At 35.8% G+C, this 20,522-nt stretch overlaps 1 protein-coding gene across 6 annotated transcripts in view; it reads left to right on the forward strand.

The window, feature by feature from the left end:
* The window catches only part of CUX2 (cut like homeobox 2), a 202,307-nt gene that overhangs the window by 107,511 nt on the left and 74,274 nt on the right, over positions 1-20,522 (forward strand). For all 6 annotated transcript variants that reach the window (XM_072415859.1, XM_072415858.1, XM_072415862.1 and 3 more), the window contains exon 4: positions 10,489-10,567. In XM_072415859.1, the coding sequence (XP_072271960.1) occupies positions 10,489-10,567 (79 nt within the window). The remainder of the gene's footprint in view (positions 1-10,488; positions 10,568-20,522) is intronic.

Raw genomic sequence — 20,522 nt, forward strand, 5'->3', positions numbered from 1 at the left:
AATAGGCATTTGTTAAATCTGTGATTCCAAAGCAAAAGTCAATTCAAACTAATATGAATTCTATAGGTTCTTAGTGTGTAAATACTCATTGACAGTTCTTGATGATTACTCAGTTCATCGCAAACATTTGCTGAAAATAGTTAATGCTTGTGGTGCCATTTTTATTCCAATATATACAGTAATTATCCCAATATATTACAATGCCAGGTATGGCTGAGCATGGGCAGGTAGTGAACCGTACACTTATTAACCTGTGCATATTCACATTAGCCTATTATTTGGCTCTTTGGTCCTGATTTCTAAACCAGTGGAGTAGAAAATGAAGCAGCGCAATGAACATTTGGCAGAACTCATTACTCCTTGACATTATGAATGCAAATGGTATTTAATTAAATGTTAGAAATGTTTGCTCTTGAGTGGATGTTAAAATGTAGTAGAAATGTGATCTTCGTACTTTGGAACCTAAAATAACTTAGACCTCTATTACCACTTGATGCTGCATGGACTGTTTGGCAGCACAGGCAAGTTGCAATCCATCCTTTGGGAAGAAAGTTCAAGTTTTAGTGTGTCCTGCCAGCTGAAGGTCTAGCAAGGTATGTTTCCATTTCCATTTTTCTACCAGTTTGGGGACCTAGATTTCTTAACCTTGTACTATGTACTAGATGTAGGTTATTTTAAGATCATGTAGCTTCACATATTTTAATTTTCAGAGGGAATAAACTTTGTCAGTTGTTGGTATATAAAAAAAAAATTATGGCTTTTAATGACTACTATTAATTTTGAGGTTCCAAGAGGCAATACCCTATTTAGATAATCTGAGTCTCAAATGTAGTGCAGTAGTATAGCCACAATAAATCTATTTTGCTGCTCTATAATATGGCCCCTAGTGTTTCAGGTGGCATTATACTGAAGATTATACTAATACTATATTATTTCTCAAAGACTTCCGTTTTAAAAAAGGCCTGTTTAATTGTTTATTTTGAAGAGAAAGCAGTTGCTCTAATTACAGCCATCTCTTTTTAGAGATATTCTTTGAATGTGATTAAAGAGAGTATAGCTTAACAATTTTACTGGTCAATTGGGATAATACTTCACAAAGAAATGGTTGAAAAGCAAGCTTTACAAGAAGGTATGATCATTGCAGAGAGGCTGTCCTGACAATAGTAATTAATTAGGCTATTATGCATTCAGCTGTGATAATTGCTTTGCTGGAAACTCACCAGCCATGAAAAAGATTCAGCACATAAATGTAATTTATCAATCTGAATTGCTAAGGCTAAGTTGCATTTTCTCACCTTGAGTCTACGAACACCATTGTGAGAATGATGAAAAATAAAGAGGAAATGATCCATGCATCTTATAAATATATCATTTGCAATTCTGTATCATGTACATCTTATCGGGAAGCCACTCTCTCATAGTCTCATTATTCCAGAAAAAAATCTTTCAGACAGCTTTCCAGGAAACTTGTTGGAATTTTAAAGTGTTTTTTTTTTTATCTTTACTTTTGTTTTTACTTATACCTGAAGTTAGTGTTAAGGTTTCCAATAGTACTGTCTTCCCTACTGGTGTTGGGTAGTGTTGTTGTGTATCTAGTATGAGTGGAAGGGGTGCATCCTTTTACTAAGCATGGTGGAGCTTCATTTATCCAAATCCTTCACAATGCAGTAGCTAATTCTGTGGCTTTTTTAGATTATTTCTGTTCCTGGAGAAGATTTGAGTAATGTCCGCACTATGAAGTGGATCATTGGCAGATTCTTAGTGCAGGTCTTTAGCATAATTAGCTATGGTGTAAAGGTTGAAACATGATGTTATCATCTAGCATTTGTTCCTGGTTACTTATATTTAATGGTCAGTTTGGTTTTCTAGATAATTAAACATAAGCCTATTAGTTCTTTAGCTGCTAGTATTATCACATAGTCCCTTAGTATGTATTGAAGTGGAAGAAACACTAACAAAATTACTTTTAGTTTGCTGAAGCAAATAGTAATTTACAATAATTTTTAATAAAATACTTCATGCTATTTTTTAGGGCAAGTAGTCTCCAGAAAATGCCCATGTGATGGTGTGACAATACAGGAGTATAACAGTGTTGTCACCCTAAAGCAGGAAGTGCCGGAAGAAGAAATTAAAGTTGCATTTGTTTATAATCATACAAGATTTAATGTTTGGGTTTAAATACATTTCCTGTTAACCTTCCCTAGGTTTACCTTTTAGCAAAAAAAATGTTGGCAAAGAACACATTCCTTCCACATTCCCAGTTATGCACTATTTGAAGAATGAGGAAAAATTGAAGAAAGGGGGATAATCCCTTCTTTTTTCCTTTTGTTCTTATGATACTCTAAAATTTGGAACACTCACAGTGGGCCTAATTTATGAAAGCTCTCCAAGACTGGGGAAGATAGACTATCAAGGGAGAACCTGGGTGATCCTGAAAACCTGTAATTTATCTGGCCCAGGATTGAAAAAAAAGTTGCTAATTACAAATGATTATTTTAGGGATTTATTCCAAGTCTCCAGGCTTGTCCAGGTTCTGTAATGATAGTCGATTTTCTCCAGTCTTGGGGAGCTTTAACAAATCAGGCCTTTTATTAAAAACATGACATGCACTTCAACATCATTCTCTCCGAAATGGGAAGGAAATATTTCACACACACACACACACACACACACAAATATTTAAATAAATACATATATATATAGATGCTAAAGTTTCTGTAAGATTTTTTTTTTTTAAACCAAAATGGCATTTTGAGAAGTTTCGGAGATTTTCATTTATTTGGTTTTATTTGTAAATAAGTATATTGCTCCAAAAACATTTCCAGTCATACATTTACCTAAATTTTTGGGTGCTGTATTGGATCCAATTAAATATTTGTATCAGCATATGTAAAGTGATCCATCCTTTTATCTTTTAGTCTCTATATTCTCCTAGTTTTTTGATCCTAAATTGCCTGCCTAAGATTTTTTTGGCACCAATTGTTTATCCATCCTAATTGCTACATAGCCACAAAACATTATCAAGTTAACCTAACAAATGATTAAGTTACATTTTAAAGACACATTTCTGATAGAAAACAAATGAGCATCTACAGTTTTGTAAGCTTCAGCCTTCCCTAGATAAACACATTTTGACATTACTTCTGTGTGAATTAGTATCACTGCTTATCCTCATTTTTCATCTTCTTCATTCCAGATACATTCTCGGTGAAAAAGATGAAGGAACACACTCCTTGGGCCTGATTTATTAAAGCTCTCCAAGGCTGGAGAGGATACACTTTCATTATTTAAGGTGGGTGATCCAACAAACCTGAAATGGATTTCCTAATTGTAATTTGCTATTTGTTTGCAAATGTTTTGAATCCTGGACCAGATCCATTCCAGGTTTGCTGGATCACCCAGCTTTACTGATGAAAGTGTATCCTCTCCAGCCCTGGAGAGCCTAAATAAATCAGGGGCATTTTGTTGCTTCTCCCACTCACCAAATTAGCTTTTTACAGACTATGCAGGACGAGAGTAATAAAATTGTGTCAGAAGGCAGATCCTCCTGTTCCATATATGATAAACTGAGTGAGAATTTCTGACCTTAGTTGCAGTTGTTGCTGTATATCATTAGCATTTCAGTAATTGTTTTTAATTGCTGCCAACAATTGTGCTTTAAAATGGAACTCTACATATGTAGTAGATTTCACAATATGTATGAAAACAATGCCCCACCTCATCCCAGCTTCCTTATGGAGTTATGAAAGTATCAGTATCAGTGGAAAACGTCAGAATTGACTAATGAGTATCAGAAATCATAACCTCCCAGCTTCGGTAGATCAAGTAGGTCAGTAGTGGCAGCCTCCATATTTTCTAGGTACAGATTGCCAACTTTCGCAGGAACCCAGGGTCGAGGTAGGATTCCCCTAAAAATGTTGTTGCACAAAGAGGTGGGACAAAATTTGTATTATTATTGTCAAATGTACTCCAGCTTTTCAAACAATTGGTGTATGTATTTACCTCCAGCTATGCTTATTTACCTCTCTTGAAGGTCACATTTACTGCCAGGTGAGCACCAGATTTAAAACACACACCATTCAGAAAAAAATGCCCCCACTGCACATGCAAGGAGTGTTTATAATTTCCAATATTCTATATCTTCTCTGTTCTCACACTTCTCAGTCCAGGGAATGGGGACACATTATATCACCAGAGTTTCTTTTTATATAAAACAGTATTATCACTTTAAACCTTTAAATGTGGTTTTATTTGCGGGTAGAAGATGTGCTTTATTTTATCTTTCATTTGGCTGCAAAACCTTCAAACTGATAAACCTCCATAAATTTGATTATTTAACAATATTAAGGTAGAAAATAAAATGGATATGCTCCATTGCATATTGAGAGAAGGGAGAAGAATCAGCTCTGCTCAGGAGGCCTGAGAATTACCAAAGCCTATATTGCATTTGGTTTGAGTGACATGCAATTTAAATTTAGCCCTCAGCAGGCGTCAAAAAGGATATTCTGCCAGAGAATTGCTTTTTTTTGTTCTGTTATGTTGTATGGATCCCAGAGACATCCTTTCGTGCTTCTAATTCTGTTCCGAATTCAAGAACAATTGTGTAAACAATGGTCTGCATCCTATTTGTATTAATGGGAAGTATTTAAACTATAGCTATAGTTCTTACCTTTGGACGCAGAAATGTCTACCCTATGTACAGAACTGGATTTATTGGAGTGATTTTATTACTTAATATGTCCTGGGAAATATCTAGTTTCCAGGGGGTTGGGGAAATTTTTATCCTTGGCAAGGAATCACTGAATGAATTCCCAGCCTAAATGTTCTGGGACCTGCAGAGTCTAATATACCCATACCCCCAAATTCAGTATTAGTACAAAAGTAGTCACTGTGCATTTTTTTTCCAGTCATGGTCAGTTACCCAGAAGATTTTAAAGTATATCCACTTAGTACAGAAAATGCAATTGGTTGCTCATATTTCTACCATGCTTGCAAGCAGTGAGAATCATTTAAAGTTTAAACCATAGAATATGGCATCAATTTATTAGAAAGATCAAGAATTTGGGGCACTGCTTAGATTTACCTGAACTTGCAGCTGACATTTGCCCCGCAGATTCTAGTTATAATGTATTTAATAATATGTGAAGTCAGAATCCTCAGTGGTAGGATGACAAATATTTGCATCAGCAAGGGATTGCAAGGGTGGAAGATCCTCTATGGAAACCATTAGAAAATCATTGATAATCAGCAAGCACAATTATTTGCCCTCTGCAAATAGCACATATTAGAAACTGAATAAAGCCTGTGGATTTATTATTTGTTATACCTTATGTACAGTATATTTCTAAAGCTTTGATATGTAGTAAAATGTAAAAGTATAGTAAAGAATTTTAATAAAAGATATGGTGAACACTACCCAGCAAACACACAGACAGAACCAAACAGTGGCTGTGCTTTATTGAAACATTTGACTGGTTACTGGTGATGGCACCTAATGCACATCCCTATTATGTTAAATATAGAATGTTGTATCATGCCCTCACTATTATATTAATATGACTAGGGCAATTTAGCTTCAGTTGATGTTTTTAGTATGATCCTTGTTTTCACATATCTTTTTGTCTAAGACTATTTAATTTGGACGTCAATGGCAAACTAAGCAAGTAATACCCTACTGTGTATATAGAGTCTATGCACTATATTGTAAAAAAAAAGATCGTCAGAGGTCACCATCTTGCACCTACCTACTGCAGCAACCATTTTTTGTGAACCTTTCCATGAGAAGATTAAAATTAGAATGTGTTAGCTAAAAAAGGTAGGGACAGAATGACACAGAGATCCTCTGTAAATTATTTGCCATAACTAGACTCACACATAGAATACATCTTTAAGCAAGAAGAAAAAAGTATACTGAAGTCCTTCACATCTTTATCATTAAAACCCTTGGAATCTTCTACATGAATGCTGACAGTGTGTTTTAAACTCTAATCATTCATCTGTAAATTGCTAGTGTGCTGCGCTAGGGTACATCTTGATGTTTGATGATCGTCTTTTTAATGTTTTCTCTTTTCTCATTTTATGTTGCTGTTTAATCTGTCACATAGCAGTGTGATTTCTTTTTACAACTTCTGAAACATTTATGAATAGATATAGTAGATATTTCAAAGCATGGTAATGTATTTTTATAGTGAGTCTAACTGAATAATCACTCATTATTAGATTATTTTTATTATCATGAATAAATTATTTTATCCACTTAGACAAAGATAGTCTACAATGTCTTTCTCCTTGTAGATTTTGCATGTGGGGGATATACTTACCTTCTAGTGTAGTAGAGGTAGTTTCAGTAGTACTAAGAGATATACAGTGTATAAAGAATAGCACAGAAAAGATTAGGGACAGTATGCTCGCCTCTTTTTCCAGTCTAGTACAGAACAGGACAGAAGCAGTGATGGAATGGAATCTGGAAGCGTATAGGGCTTCATATCCCAGTCTAGAACAAGTAGAGGTATTGGTTGAATAGGATAATAATAGGGGGTTTATGGCAGCCTTACTCTTCAGTCAATTAATGGTAAAAAGTTGTGGTGTAGGTTATTTGTAGGAGGCAATGTGGGGGCTCACAAGTCTAATAAAGGTGATGGCAGTGACAGTACGTTCCTTTTTTCTTTGTGCTTTTCTAAGAAGACTTTAACTGTCATCAGCAACCTCAGCTTGTTAATAAAATCCCATCATGCCAAGATCTAAAAGGCTTGCTAGGGCTCTCAGAAAGATAGTTGTGGATATCTATGAGCATGAAAGGGATTTAAAAATATCATAAAATTATTAGAAAGTAATAGTTAATTTGTAATGTTCATTTGTAGTGACATAGATGTTAGGTTACTGACTACCTCGCTCCAAAAATTCAGCCCAGGAGTTTAATACTAAAAAAAGTCTCCAAGAACATCCAAATTTATTGTGGGAAGGAGGGAAAACCAGGAAAAAGCATTTTCTAAAAAAAAATAGGAGCATACTTACAATTTATCATGGAACATACAGGCAAAAAGACCCTTAGAAATGACGTAATGTACACTGATAAATCAAAGAGATTTGTTTGGCCACAGTTGCAAACAGGTTTAGTGCAAACTGAAGACAGAATTACAGGGCCCAGTGATAGGAATATATTCGGAAGGTTTACATACAATTGCATATGTTTATTTATCATGGTCGGTCCATAGGCCCTCAAAAGGTATTACCCGTTTTATTTAAATTTTGGAGTGGGGTTTCAAGCTGTATGACAAGATGGCAGTTGTTTCGTGGTAATACTTTTTTTGATTTTGCAATTCCTATAAAATTTAGTTATTACAATGTGATAGCTTTGCTTACATTGTAGTGTGTTTTAGGTTTAGGTGTGTTAAGTATCTGTTGGTTGTAATACCAACTTTTTCTTACGGTAATTCTGTGTTTCTCTCATAGCAGTACAAACTTGTCCTCCCATGCAGTGGCGTCTATTAGACTGATCTGCCTCAAACTTTGGCTGTTTTGTGTTTAATATCTGAGTGTGCCCCTCCACACATCTCTTGCTTACTTGGAAATACTGCGCCAGATCTGTACACTAGCAAATTAATTACATTCTTTATGATTATATTTGCTACCCTTCCTCCCAGATGGAGAGCTGCTGCCTGAGAGCAAAAATAGACAGGGGGAGTTGGAAGATTAGCATGGGAGTTGGGGCAGACTGCTTATCAACACACTATACAATCAATATCATTGAAGTCAGCTATGACTAAAGTAAACAGGATAGCTGATCATAAGTGCTGTTTATATAACTCACAAAACATCCTTCTGCAGGAAACCATTTCAAATGAAGCTAATTTTCTGTGCTTAGGTATATTAGATGGATGTTTTATTCCCACTAAGACGCAAATCATTGAGTGTTGTCTGCATGCTATGGGCAATGTACAGACTATTTATGAAATAACTATTAGCTTGACATGAGATGTAAGTAAGTTGTTACTTAATTGGCTCTCTATGTATTACCAAAGTGGTATGTGGGAGATTTGAACAATGATCGTAATATTCTAAGTAATCTTCTCAGAATGTGTCGAGAATTGTGCATCTTTTATAATACCTGGAATATAGAGCATCTTTTCCCTCCCAGGTCTCATAACTTCTAGTAGCCAGTTTGATTTGTGTGGGTGCAGCCTACACTAAAAGGTCCACAAGCATTGTGCTTTTGTTTCGGCAGCTTATGTGAGTATGTTGGTAATGTTCAAGCCTTCACTGGTATGTTTCTTGGGTTGTGTAATAGAAGGTGGTCTGTAATGTACAATAATACTCTATAAAGATCTAAATAACTAATACGGCTGTTTGGCAATTATATCTATTGGTCCACAAATCATCATATTTTATTATTTTAAATTATTTCTTTGTATAGGATTACATTGTTCATTGCCTTCTGCCCTTTTTTGTAAATCATTATTTTGCTTCCATAAAATATATTCTAATATCACCTGGTAAACATGGCTCTAACTAGTCTCTGTCTTAATGGTCTGTGTTTGGAAAAACTAATCTTTAGGCTCAAAATATCCAAAGTATGACCTCCACTATCATTTCCACGTAGGTACTGTGCATTGTGCATCTCTTATAGACCCTCAATATATTCTCACGTGTTAGCATACAGCATTATCATTGGTATTTTACAGCAGAACAGCCTTCACAACCTAGGGGTGTCCTGAATCAAGAATTGAGAAGTTTAGCAATGGAGAACAGAAAAGTCATTGAACGGCAAACTGTGGTTTGGGAGATTGGTTGGTGTGATACAGGGATATACTCCTAAAGCTGAGTATTGATGTCACATAGCTCTCCATCACTTGAGTCTGGAGTTGAAAAAAAGTGAAAGGCATCATTCTAAATGCTTAATGCTATAATATCAAATCAGTGTTCCATCTGCTCTGTGTGCCAGGCCTAATACATAAACAAAGAAAGCAATCATGCAAGCGTAAAGACAAAAAAAAGATGAGGGATTGGGAGAGAGAGAGATGTTAAAAATTGGGGTCTTAACATTCAATACCAAAAAGACCTTTCATACCTGTGGTGGAAAACTGTGTGGTTGGTCACTTCCAGGCTCATAGAAAACTGCGACTGTCTCCCTGGGAGCAGCAAACTGCACCACTTATAGTTACATTTGCAAGCAGTTACAGTGGCAGCTATGCAGAGCAACGACACAACCAAAGCCATCTTGTTACTTTCCATAACTGCACTGTGATCCTGCAGCAAAACACTGCTGTGAACTGTGGGTCTTAACTGGCCCTAAAACAGGGATATGAACTAGGTGTTACACATAAAGGGGGTCAAATTTATAATGAAAGCTACATAAAAGATAGAAAAGTACAGACTAGAATGACTTACCTGCACCCATAAGAATGGAGACACAGGAGTAGTGAAATAAATCAGTGGTAAAAGTCAGTGTGAGTTGTCATTACCCCAAGGCTTCAGCACAGTTCAATCAATGCTTCAATCAAAGCCAGTAACTCTCAATTTTACAGCTTAGTTTTTACCTTGTCCCAAATCCTTATTATTATTTTCTGTATATTGGTTTCCACTTCTGATAAGCCCCTAGAAGGCAGTGATATTCAGGAGTGCAAAGGTGTTTCCTAAAGGTTTGCATTATAGACTGAGGAGATTCCAAAAGTATAGGAATTGTTGAGCACCGCTCAGCTCTGAAAGTGACATCTCTAGAGCTGCAACAGCACATGGACAATATGCAACAGGAATATCCTACAACATTGCAGTGACCTTTGTTCATCAGAACAATCCCTTATTATTTTGCAGAATAAAAGTGAATTGGTGGTGACAGATAAATGGCCAGACTTCTTTATGCTCATAAATAGGCCATAGTAACACTCCAAAAAAACATAGGGGAATGAACAAAACATCAAACCTTGAGTGAGATGGACTACAACAGCAAAATACCACGTTAGGTTTCACTCCTGTCAGCCAAAAACAGAAAGTTGAGGCTTAAAGGACACATTCGCAATCCTATATGTCCACAATTTAGTTATATTTTACTAATTGTATGCATTCTGCTACTACGGTAACTAAAATGAAAATCATAAAGTCACTTTTTCAGTTACTGATGAGTGTTGTTCTCAGATTTGGCACGTTCATACAAGCACAAATGTGTTTTTATGAATTCACTGCTCCACTACATTAATTTCCTTATTTAATTACCCATTTAGACCATGTTCATCTATATGGCGAAATGGGAACAAATGCACATCAACACAATTGTATTGAAAAACACCTATGAATTCATGCAATAAACACTGGTGGTGTGAATCCAGTCTTAAGGACTTCTCAGTGAATCCAGTCTTAAGGACTTCTCAGTCTCAAATTATGTTGAAATCAATCAACAGACACAGACAGTTACTATTTACAAGTTCAAAAATAGATGTCCTTTTATGTGTTGTGATGTTCTATATTTATATTTATTCTTTCTTTGTCCAACAGGTTGTTGCACTTAGTAAACGAAGCAAAGAAGCAGAAGCAGCCTTCCTGAGTGTATACAAGCAATTAATTGAAGCACCAGGTGACTTACTTTTCATTACCATGGTTTTGTACTATATGGTCATGTTATGTTTAACCTCCCAACCGTTAAGCCCGTACTTTTCCGTGCAAAAAAAAGTTGCAATTGTCGTTAACCCCGTACTTTTCTCACTATATTAAAATCTTACTTACCTGGTCCCGCTGTGCTCATCCAGCGTCGGGTCCGTGTTCCAGCAAAAAAAAAATTTCATGAAAACCTGTAACGCTTTTGGTACAGAAATCTAGACATCAGTGTAACGCCCAGGTGGTTAAAGGCTCCTTTACAGATTCTGAAAAAAACATTAAAAAAAAAAAAGGCTGTGAGAAAGAGTTGTCCCAATGCTCCACTCATTCAAATTATTACTGACACTGCAGGTAATAATGTTTATTTTATGAATGTTGTGAAAGTGGGTAATTTTCCAGCAACCTTCCAGTTTCACCCAACTTTTATAGAAATAATTTCAATTTAAAAATGATACTACCTATAAATAATTATATTTATTACTATAACTAACTATATAACTAATAATTATATTTATTACTGAATAAAAGACTTCTGTATGTGAACTCACACTTTATTTTTCAGTATGTTTGGGACTGTGTCTTACAGTTTACAGTGCAAATATTTTAGCAACAGGTTAATCTATTGCATAGTATGATCCCTGGAGATCATGACAGTAAAAAAAAACTTTTTCAGGATGACAATGCTAAGCCACTGCAACAGCAGCATAAAAAGCTAATGGCTAACTGAAGGAGCTCACAACATACAGACAAAACTTCCTATTTGCAAGGTGTGCTTGTCACCCCTTTTAATAGACAGTATTTTGTCAGGCATATCGGCAAATTTACCTAAAAAAGTAGATTTAGAATTTACGTATATTTTAGGGAAATATTTTTCTGCTTTCATACTTTAGCCTTTTAAGACTTGTATAAAGAAGCCCTATATATACAACAAAGTGTAATACTATGAAAACTTCAATTAGTTTTTGGAGAGGGTAGGGAAATGTTAGAATCTGTGGTGTGATTTTGGAGATTTGTTTACACTCCTTGCAATAACAGTGTTGACAGCAAGTGAGGGAACATATCCCCAGTGTTGCCACAAATAGCCGTTCTGCCAGGACTCAACCCTACTCCAATCTATTCAATATCAGGAAAACATATTTTGTTACAGTTATACTTTAAATGTAGATGTCCTACTGCAGTCTTGCAAGGATCTCCTGACCTTTTGGGGTCTCCAACCGTCTGTCAACACAAATCATGCGCAGATCAAGCCTGGCTTGTGATAGCTCAGCACAAATGCTAATCAGTGTCCTTAACAGTGCCTGGAATAAGAGAATTGTAAATCTTTTTGATATTGTTCACACAGATGTGTTGTGAAGGGAATGAAAACAAAAACACAGCAAAATGTGTTAAATAGTATAATTAATGTCAGTCTTAAACAAATCTATTTCAATTTCTTTGCCAGTGTTCAAACTTGATGGCAGATTTTGTAATATGTGTTTGGAAATTTTAGTGTTAATATTTACATATTATTTATGTACACCTAGACAAACGGAAAGTTCACTAATAGTAGCTGTGGGAAATGCAGTTTCTATCTGTTTGGTTAGGTGCCAATCACAGTCCAACTCTACAATTTCATGATTAATTTATGGAAAAATTTAGATTGTACTTGTTTAAAAAAATATTGTTAGTGAAATGTACTTTTACAGTTATTTGTAAGTTTTAATCTTTATGTCTATCAAGCTTACAATTTTGTAAGTGCACGCACTTGGTAAATTTGCGCACAGCTACATGCATTTCAGTAGAATGTTTGGTATATGTGTAAGACATGAGCAGTTTCACCCACTCATATTTATGCAAATCTGACCTTTAATATTAGTACAAGTAAACAACTGAGTAGTAAAAGTTGCTTCCAAATTTTTGGTTCCATAGAGAAGCAATTCAAGTGTATGTCCCCACATGTACCTAAAACCCAGTAAAAGGCTTGCATGTTTTTGCCATTTGAAATTTTTTTATGTCTGATTTCCACTTGGATTCATCTTTTAATGCTGCATACTGACACAGTGCCCCTGATTCATCAAGCAAAATCGGATTATCGGTCGCGCATTCGTATTAGCGATCCGGAATCGTGCGCGATCGCGCTATTCAACAACTGAAAAAGCTCGCGCACGGAGCCGCGCTTATCCGACAGCTTTTTACTGGCGATCATGGAGCCCAGCCCGCGGTGATCCGCGATCGCTGGCCGCGCGTACGTTCGCGCTTCCAGCGATCGCGGATTTCAATGATGAATCAGGGGCAGTGTCTCTGGTGTTTATTGGACTGCACAGTCATATTTGGACACTACTGGACTGCACTACTGCAAAAAGGGGTACAACTACAAGAATAAGAGTTGTCAGTAGAATGTCTATGTAACTAAATTGTTTTATCTGTGAATTCAGTTTTTTTTTTGAAGACTGTAATCATAGAAATATGAAAGTTGCCATTGCTGACTTTAGAAGGCGCAATCTCCATTATGATCAGCCTGGTACGTCACTACTCAGTGAACCACTGACATTGCATAAGTATGTTGGATAGGACTACAGACTTTTCAGATTCCATTGGATGCATTCTTTCAGGTTCATGACTCTGTAATGAGTAAAACCAAAGCCTTAAGATGACAGCCATGGAATTTGTACCCTTTAAGAACAAATCAGCTAAAGGAACAACCATATTTCTATTCACACAGGTTCACAGAAATGACATCTCTTTCCAGCAGTGCAAAAGCTGTTTAAGGATGGGTAGATCATATGTTCTACATTGCCAGTGAAAACTTTGCCACTCTCATGTGTTAGTAAAATTGCTAGGTGCTAACAAAGCCTATTACCATGCAGAAAACTTGCAGATTATGGTAATTAGGACTAAATGTGCTGATTTTGTTTTTAAGAGGCTAATCATTTTAGTTGAGAAAAAAAAGTTGTTAATGTAGGAAAAAAGTTTTGTATCAATGTAGCAAGTGTTTGCACACAAGTTGGATGAAAACATCAGTTTGCAGTAGCATAGATACAAAGCAGTAGATAGCAACTGTGCAGTTCAAATAAAACGCAGAACCTATGTTTCATATAAACTATTATCACTGCCATAGTGAGAACAATACAGCGTTGCTGTGATTTATTCGTAGTGATGTCACATTAGTAACGCTTTGCCATGGTGATTTAATAGTCAGGATGGTCAAATCAAAACTTCAAACCACATTAACTTACCTTCTGGGCTTAAATGTGTCACAGAAAAGAGAGTTCTGGAGTTTTCTTTTCCCTACAAAAAACCTAATACCATGAATGCATGATCAATGAGTACCATAAACCAATGCCTAAAAACACATCCATTGCTTGGGGAAATATCTGAGACATGAGTCCCTCCTTGTATGAAGACAAGAACAACTTTGTGAGTATGAAGTGTTCATCCAGAATACCTTAGATAAAAGGGCCTCATGGGCCTGATTAGTGTGCAGAATGAGATGAGAGTCCAGAAAAGACAAGACACTTTTACATAAAATAACTAACTTTGTAGCAACAGTATCTGACAAAATTCAGTGTACAGATGGTTGACTGAAAAAGACTAACAGTCTCTACTGTATTTGCCAAGTTCTGGCGTATGCTGAGCAATGTGGGCTGAAATGCTTAAAGCTTCTTTATATTTGAAGCACTTTGGTTTTGATTAGCATTCCCACATCTGCTTTGTCAAATCCAGTTAGTGTTTTAACAGATTATAGTGCTAGCTGGAAACATAGAATGTTCCCTAATGGTGCTTACATCTCTCACAAACACATTGATTGACTGGTCGTGACTAATAGCTTTAGATTACATAGGATGATCCTCTGTTTAGAATCTCTGAGAGCAAGTAGAATTAATTTTAATATTTACACCTCAAAATCTGGAACCTAAACTCTATGGTCTTTAGTGGCCCTTAACAAGGCATTTGGCTGCTCATGTCTTTTTTCATTTTAGAGATCGTGATGACTGAGGGTATTATGGTCCATATTGCTACTTGCACTTTCTATAAATTCTGACAACCAGTATAAACACCACATGTTTTAGCATCTATTAGCAGTGATGCCAATAAATGAATTATAGGTTCTAAAGAATAAACCTTCAAATAAATGTACAGTCGCAATAAACATAGGGATTATAAAGCCTAATGTATAACTAAAGGCAGAACTTTTTTGTTTAGTTTGGATAGGATGAACCACTGCTGCCAGTGTCCTTGCTAGATATTTGCTCTCAGGATCACCGTTTACCTTGAAATAAAAGTGAGTGCAAATCCCAAATTTTGAACTACCTCCAGAGCAGGAATGGGGAAATCTTTTCTGAGAGTTCCTGTTTTAGGAGTTTTTTTCCTCATATTGGGAAGAAAATCTCCCACTTTCTGTTGCAGCTACAGGAGAGGAAGTAAAGACAAATTCTCCTAATATCAACCCCCCCAAAAACAAACAAACAAAAAAAAAAACTGACAGCTCTTTTTACGAAGGAGTTTTGTGCCTAGGCATAGGAAAATCCATTATGACCATGGAAAAGAAAAGGTCTGACTGAGTGTTTACATGGTACAGTCAGGTAAGGAGATGTCCAATGCTTTTAATTTGGATGCATTGAAATACAAGCCAGAATTCCCAAGGCACAAAACTCACTCATTTGTAAAAAGCGCTGTCAGTTTTTTCGGGGGGTTCTTTTGATATTAGAACAGGAAACTAGAGGCAGAGGTTTTTGGGGTTAAGAGCAATAAAATACAATTGGTATATATATGGCCTCCAACTTGTCATCCCCAGATGATGCCCATCTGGTCTTTGGATATCATGTTTTTCAATAGAGGGTTTAGTAAGAACATTAATATTTTAGTTACAAGCTTGACATCAATATTGATTAGAAATATGCATAATGGTAATTTCTCCCAGAGGTATGGTCAGTGTTGGGTTTAGGGATTTTTAGACTTCTATAACCTCTAAAGCAGGGGTGTCAAACTCAAATACACAGAGGAAGTTTTTCCTTCTCATTAGATATAAAACCTTTTCATATGGAAACAAAGAGGTTTTGCTCAACATTCAATCTTGAACAATCCTATATTAGAGAAAGAGCACTGCTGCTACAATTCCCTGCGTCTATAAAACAGTTCAATGCGGGGCCACGCATAGGCAGAGAGCCAGCTGGTCTATAGACGCAAGTGATGATGCAGTAGCGGACCAGCTGCAATTCATATTTAGAATTCCTTTGGGAGCCAAAACAAAATTCTTTTGGGGGCCAGAGTTTGACACCCCTGCTCTAAAGTGTAAGTACCTCATCTACTTGATCTCAGACCTAGGTAGAAACTCAAATTAAGGGTTTTAAGAAGTTTGTCCTCTGATTTTGTAATAGGAGGACCTGTATTTTACTACAACTTGGATCAAAGTATCCTCAAAATTATAATAAGTTTCATCTTTTTTTAATGAAAGTTGCAGATCAAATTGAATTTTCAAATTATGGTTTAGAGGTATAAAAATATGTCAACATTTCTTTATTTTTTGTGGTACTGACAACAGAACACACACACTTTTGCCTTTAAGCACACCTTGGTGAATTGCTTAAGAAGGTCCATGGACCATAATTTTATCAGTACACTTTTAGTAGCATTTTGTAGCTATCTGCACATGAACATGTTTTTTCCCCAAGATTTAAATAAATGTTTTGAAACAGTCACTTCAGTTAAGCATTCTATTTAATAAATTGTATACCTTTCTTATATAATATACATTTATGTTCTCCAAAACATGTTAAAATACATGAATATATTTCATGTACCGGCCACATTATTAGGAACACCTTGCTAGTATTGGTTGGGACCCCCTTTTACCTTCAAAACAGCGATTTTAGGTCATGATAACATTACACAGTTGCTTCAGATTTGTCATCATCCTTCAATAATAGAAATCTCCCATTCTACCACATCACAGTTATTCTACTGGATTGAGATCTGGTGACTGTGGAGGCCATTTAGTACACTGAAAGTATTATCACGTTTATGAAACTGGTCTGACATTATTGAGCTTTGTGAATGGTGTTTTTCAAATTGCATGGGCTTTGGTAATTTATAAAAAAAACAACCTTGTGGAGAGTCTCTTCAAAAAGACTCAAGGAATTTGATCAGAAAGGTAGAGAGAAGCTCAGGAATAAGAGGAGTAATTTGAACTATATGAAAAAAAGTTATAATAGGGACATATACCTGCAGGGTTACCCATGTCCTTACACGTTTTTCATCTTGAGTTTCATTTGTCTGTAACACTTTATCGTGCATTATTGTACCTGCACTTTTAATTGCTGTTAAAGACCAGCAGTGAGGATTGGGTTTAATGATGTAATTTGTTTTGTGTTCTTGCAAATGATTGTGGTCAGTTTTAGCCCAGTGGGTATGTCATGGAGGGTTAAAAAGGTTGTGTTTTATGGAAAGCTATACAAATCTCAGAGTATACAACAGCATCAGCTAGTGGCTGGTACTGAAACTGCACATTCCTGTACAATTCTCTGAATGCTTTGAACACTTGTGTGTTAATGTAAAATAAATCTGAATGGTTTACCTGAATTATTCTTTCATTAAATCAGAACTTGGAACAAAATCAGATTGGATGTGAAATGTCTTGGGACAGGTTTCACATACCGGCTTAGTCAAAATAACCCGGCAACTATAGCAATTTATTGTTTGAGATTATGTTTAAACACTTGACAATGATAGTCACTAAACAAAAGGAATGGTCATTGTTATTTTCTGTTTTCCTTTATGCTTATTTTTGTGCCCTCAAAAGACCACTGTAGCATCCCTAACATTTTTTTAATTATCTATTGACAAGCAGGAAGACCCCTCAGCATTGGGTCATGCACATGTTTAAAATATTTATAAATCCTAATATTCAACTTCACTTTTTTGCACCTTTTTCATATAAGTATACAATTGAAAGCATTTTCTTATCAAACTTTACTGTTTAATAAATGCAAAACATTATCAGAATGTCTAGTCTAACCCTCCACTATAGTAAAATAAAAGGGTGTTTTTTCTGTCTTGGTCCCAAATTTCCCTCATGTTCCCTCCTGATGGGTACTAAGAGTCCAATGAGGGGCACAGACAGCAATTACCTGAAAAAAACTCCAGGTCTTTCTAAAATAAACTTTTGATTGGGCTTTGAATAACTTTTTAAATATCATTAAAGTAAGATTTTGTTTTAAAAACTTTACTCTCAATGGGTATAACAAAATAGTGCCATTCAATCTGTCATGAGGATAAGAAACAGAGAATGTGCAGCTACAGTTTTTTCAATGACAGTCTTACTTCATATTCTAGTCTACAAGCCTTTTATAATATTGAAAAATCTTTTTTTACTATTTTAATAAATAAAACTGATATTTCTGGGCTTCATAGGGCTTCAGTAGTTAGGATGAATGTGTCATTGATGAATACCTTCTAGGGTAGTGACATACTATTGTCACAGTAGGGTTAGAAATTTCTTAGAAATTGTGTGCTGTTATTAGTAGACTGGATGCATAAATTCATCTTTTTTATATCTTTTTGGCACCTGGCAATGGAACAAACCATTACCTAAATTTGTGACCCTTTGATGCTTTAAACACAGTATTAAGACAACATTTAACAAGTGTAGGAATAAAATAAATTGCAGTGGCCATACTTGTTTTTATCCAAACATTCACAATCACATTGTAGCACTGTTTCAGTTGTTTGTGACTTTTTTTTATAGAGCTGAAGTATAATGGAGATGGATCAAAAAAACCCAGCTGATTCTGAATCCTCCTGTCAAGTGGGCAGCACAGTGGCTCAGGGGTTAGCACTCTGGCCTTTGCAGCGCTGGGTGCCAGGTTCAAATCTTGGCCAGGACACTATCTGCATGGAGTTTACAGGTTCTCCCATGTTTGTGTGGGTTTCCTCCCAAAACAAAAACATGCAGTTAGGTTTATTGGCTTGTGACCCCCTTTGAGGGACAGTTAGTGATATGACTATGGACTGTAAAGTGGTGCAAAAAATGTCAGCACTATATAAATACTGTGTAATATTAATAATAATAAGTAGGGTTATAAGGCCTGTCTGGGACATCAACCAACTAAAGAACATCCTCCCCTTATGTTACAGAAAAAAGGTGAGGAGGAGGTGTAGTCCTATCCAGGATGCAGACAGCCCAGGGTGACATTGCTGCTCCTCCACATATACACTATAATAAGTGAAGTTTGTCACCCTGCGACAGAAAGCATTACTGGCGAAGAAAAAAAAAAAAAGAAAACTAATGTGGCAACTACTACTTTAAATTTTTTGGAAGCACTATTGGTAACATTTCCAACAGAGCATACCATTGTTCAAAAGTTCAAAATTATTCTTTTAACAATCCTGATTGATTTATGCCATTAAAAGCAGTACAATCAACACAGGCAATTGTATTGTTTGTGTTGTATTAAACAATTGTTTTCAATATGTGATCGACATTAGACAACTTTCTCTGCAGAACAGTGGAAGAAATTGTGTGCACCAGCTCATAAATGTTCAATCAGCATTAAAATATTAGAAATAATTATACAATTCTGATGAGTACTGCACACCTGACTTACTCAGTAAGACGTTCCCTAAGGACTTCTTCTCACTAGATAAACTAGATCATGTGATTTGCTGCATTTTACAACACAGCCAAGGCATAGACCCTATTTCCACCAATACATTGGGTTGTGGTGCCCAAGAAGAAAGTGATGCATGCTGCCCACTGAATGCATTGACCTGCTGTTTTAAAGTAAACCTAAGCTGAAAATATGGAAGTTTTGCTATGTTATAGTGGACATCTAGAAATGGTAATTGAGCAACCAAAAATATCTACCATTTTTCTAAAATGCTTCTTAAAAAAAATAGCTGTGCACTTCCCGTACCTTCAACCTCCTAGCTATATATATCCAGTGTCAGATACAATTGTCTCTGATGTCTAGTCCCAAAGAATCTAGAGTGAGACTTGATGTCACAGTTGTTCTGCTTATTGTTCTCCACGATGGAGAAAAAGCTGCAATGGAAGGATATGCCTGGTGCTGCATTATTCATTTCCTAGACCTGTGCTTTCTTTCCCTTCCCTGCTGCAAGTTGAATAATTCTCCAAAAGTCATCAGATCACCAGTCATTGAGACAGAGCAGCTCTGACATGTAAAAACCTTATACAACTGTCTTAGGTCAGTTGGAGGGTGGAGGTGTGTTTCTGTAGGAGTAGACAAGAGATGAGCTTTAATTTAGTTTTCATTTATTCTTATGCAAATGACAGAAAACTTCCTGACAAATATGCAGCCGCTTCATATAAGGTAATGCAATATCCTACATTTTCTTGGGGGTTTAGGTACACTTTAAAATACAGTAATAACAGTTTCTCCTGTATCATATTCCGAATTCTCTTTAGACCCATTCAAAGGAAGGTAGAATTAGTTTTATCTAGATTACAGTTTGGGGCATATTTTTATAGCAGTGAATGTGACTTTCATTAAACATTCACTTGTAGTGAATCAATCACTGTCATTAAAAGACATGCACCTGGAAGATACACACCAGCAGTCATTGTTTAATTAATGTCAGATTTATTGCTTTATCAACATACCAAACAGGTTTGTTCATTTGGTAGGGAAATGAATAGCAAGTGTTGTTATGTAATATTTTTGTTAATACTTTAGTTTATAAATACAATAGCTATTATTTAAATTTAGTTGAATATTTTGTTTATTTTAATTATCCTATTTATTGATTTGACAGTCATATTTAACATCTTTGATGTTTTGGGGTATTATTTTCAGATTTTTGGTGTTTTAATTGCATATAAATTCATTCCATATAGCTGATAGTACAGTTAATTTAAAACCAAATTGTTGTGTGGGTTACCATTTAACAGATACCTTACAATACAATAGTAACCTAATAGTTCCCCTATAATAAAAAAA

Source organism: Pyxicephalus adspersus, chromosome 6 (genome assembly GCF_032062135.1).
Source record: "Pyxicephalus adspersus chromosome 6, UCB_Pads_2.0, whole genome shotgun sequence".
In the NCBI taxonomy this organism is placed as follows: domain Eukaryota; kingdom Metazoa; phylum Chordata; class Amphibia; order Anura; family Pyxicephalidae; genus Pyxicephalus; species Pyxicephalus adspersus.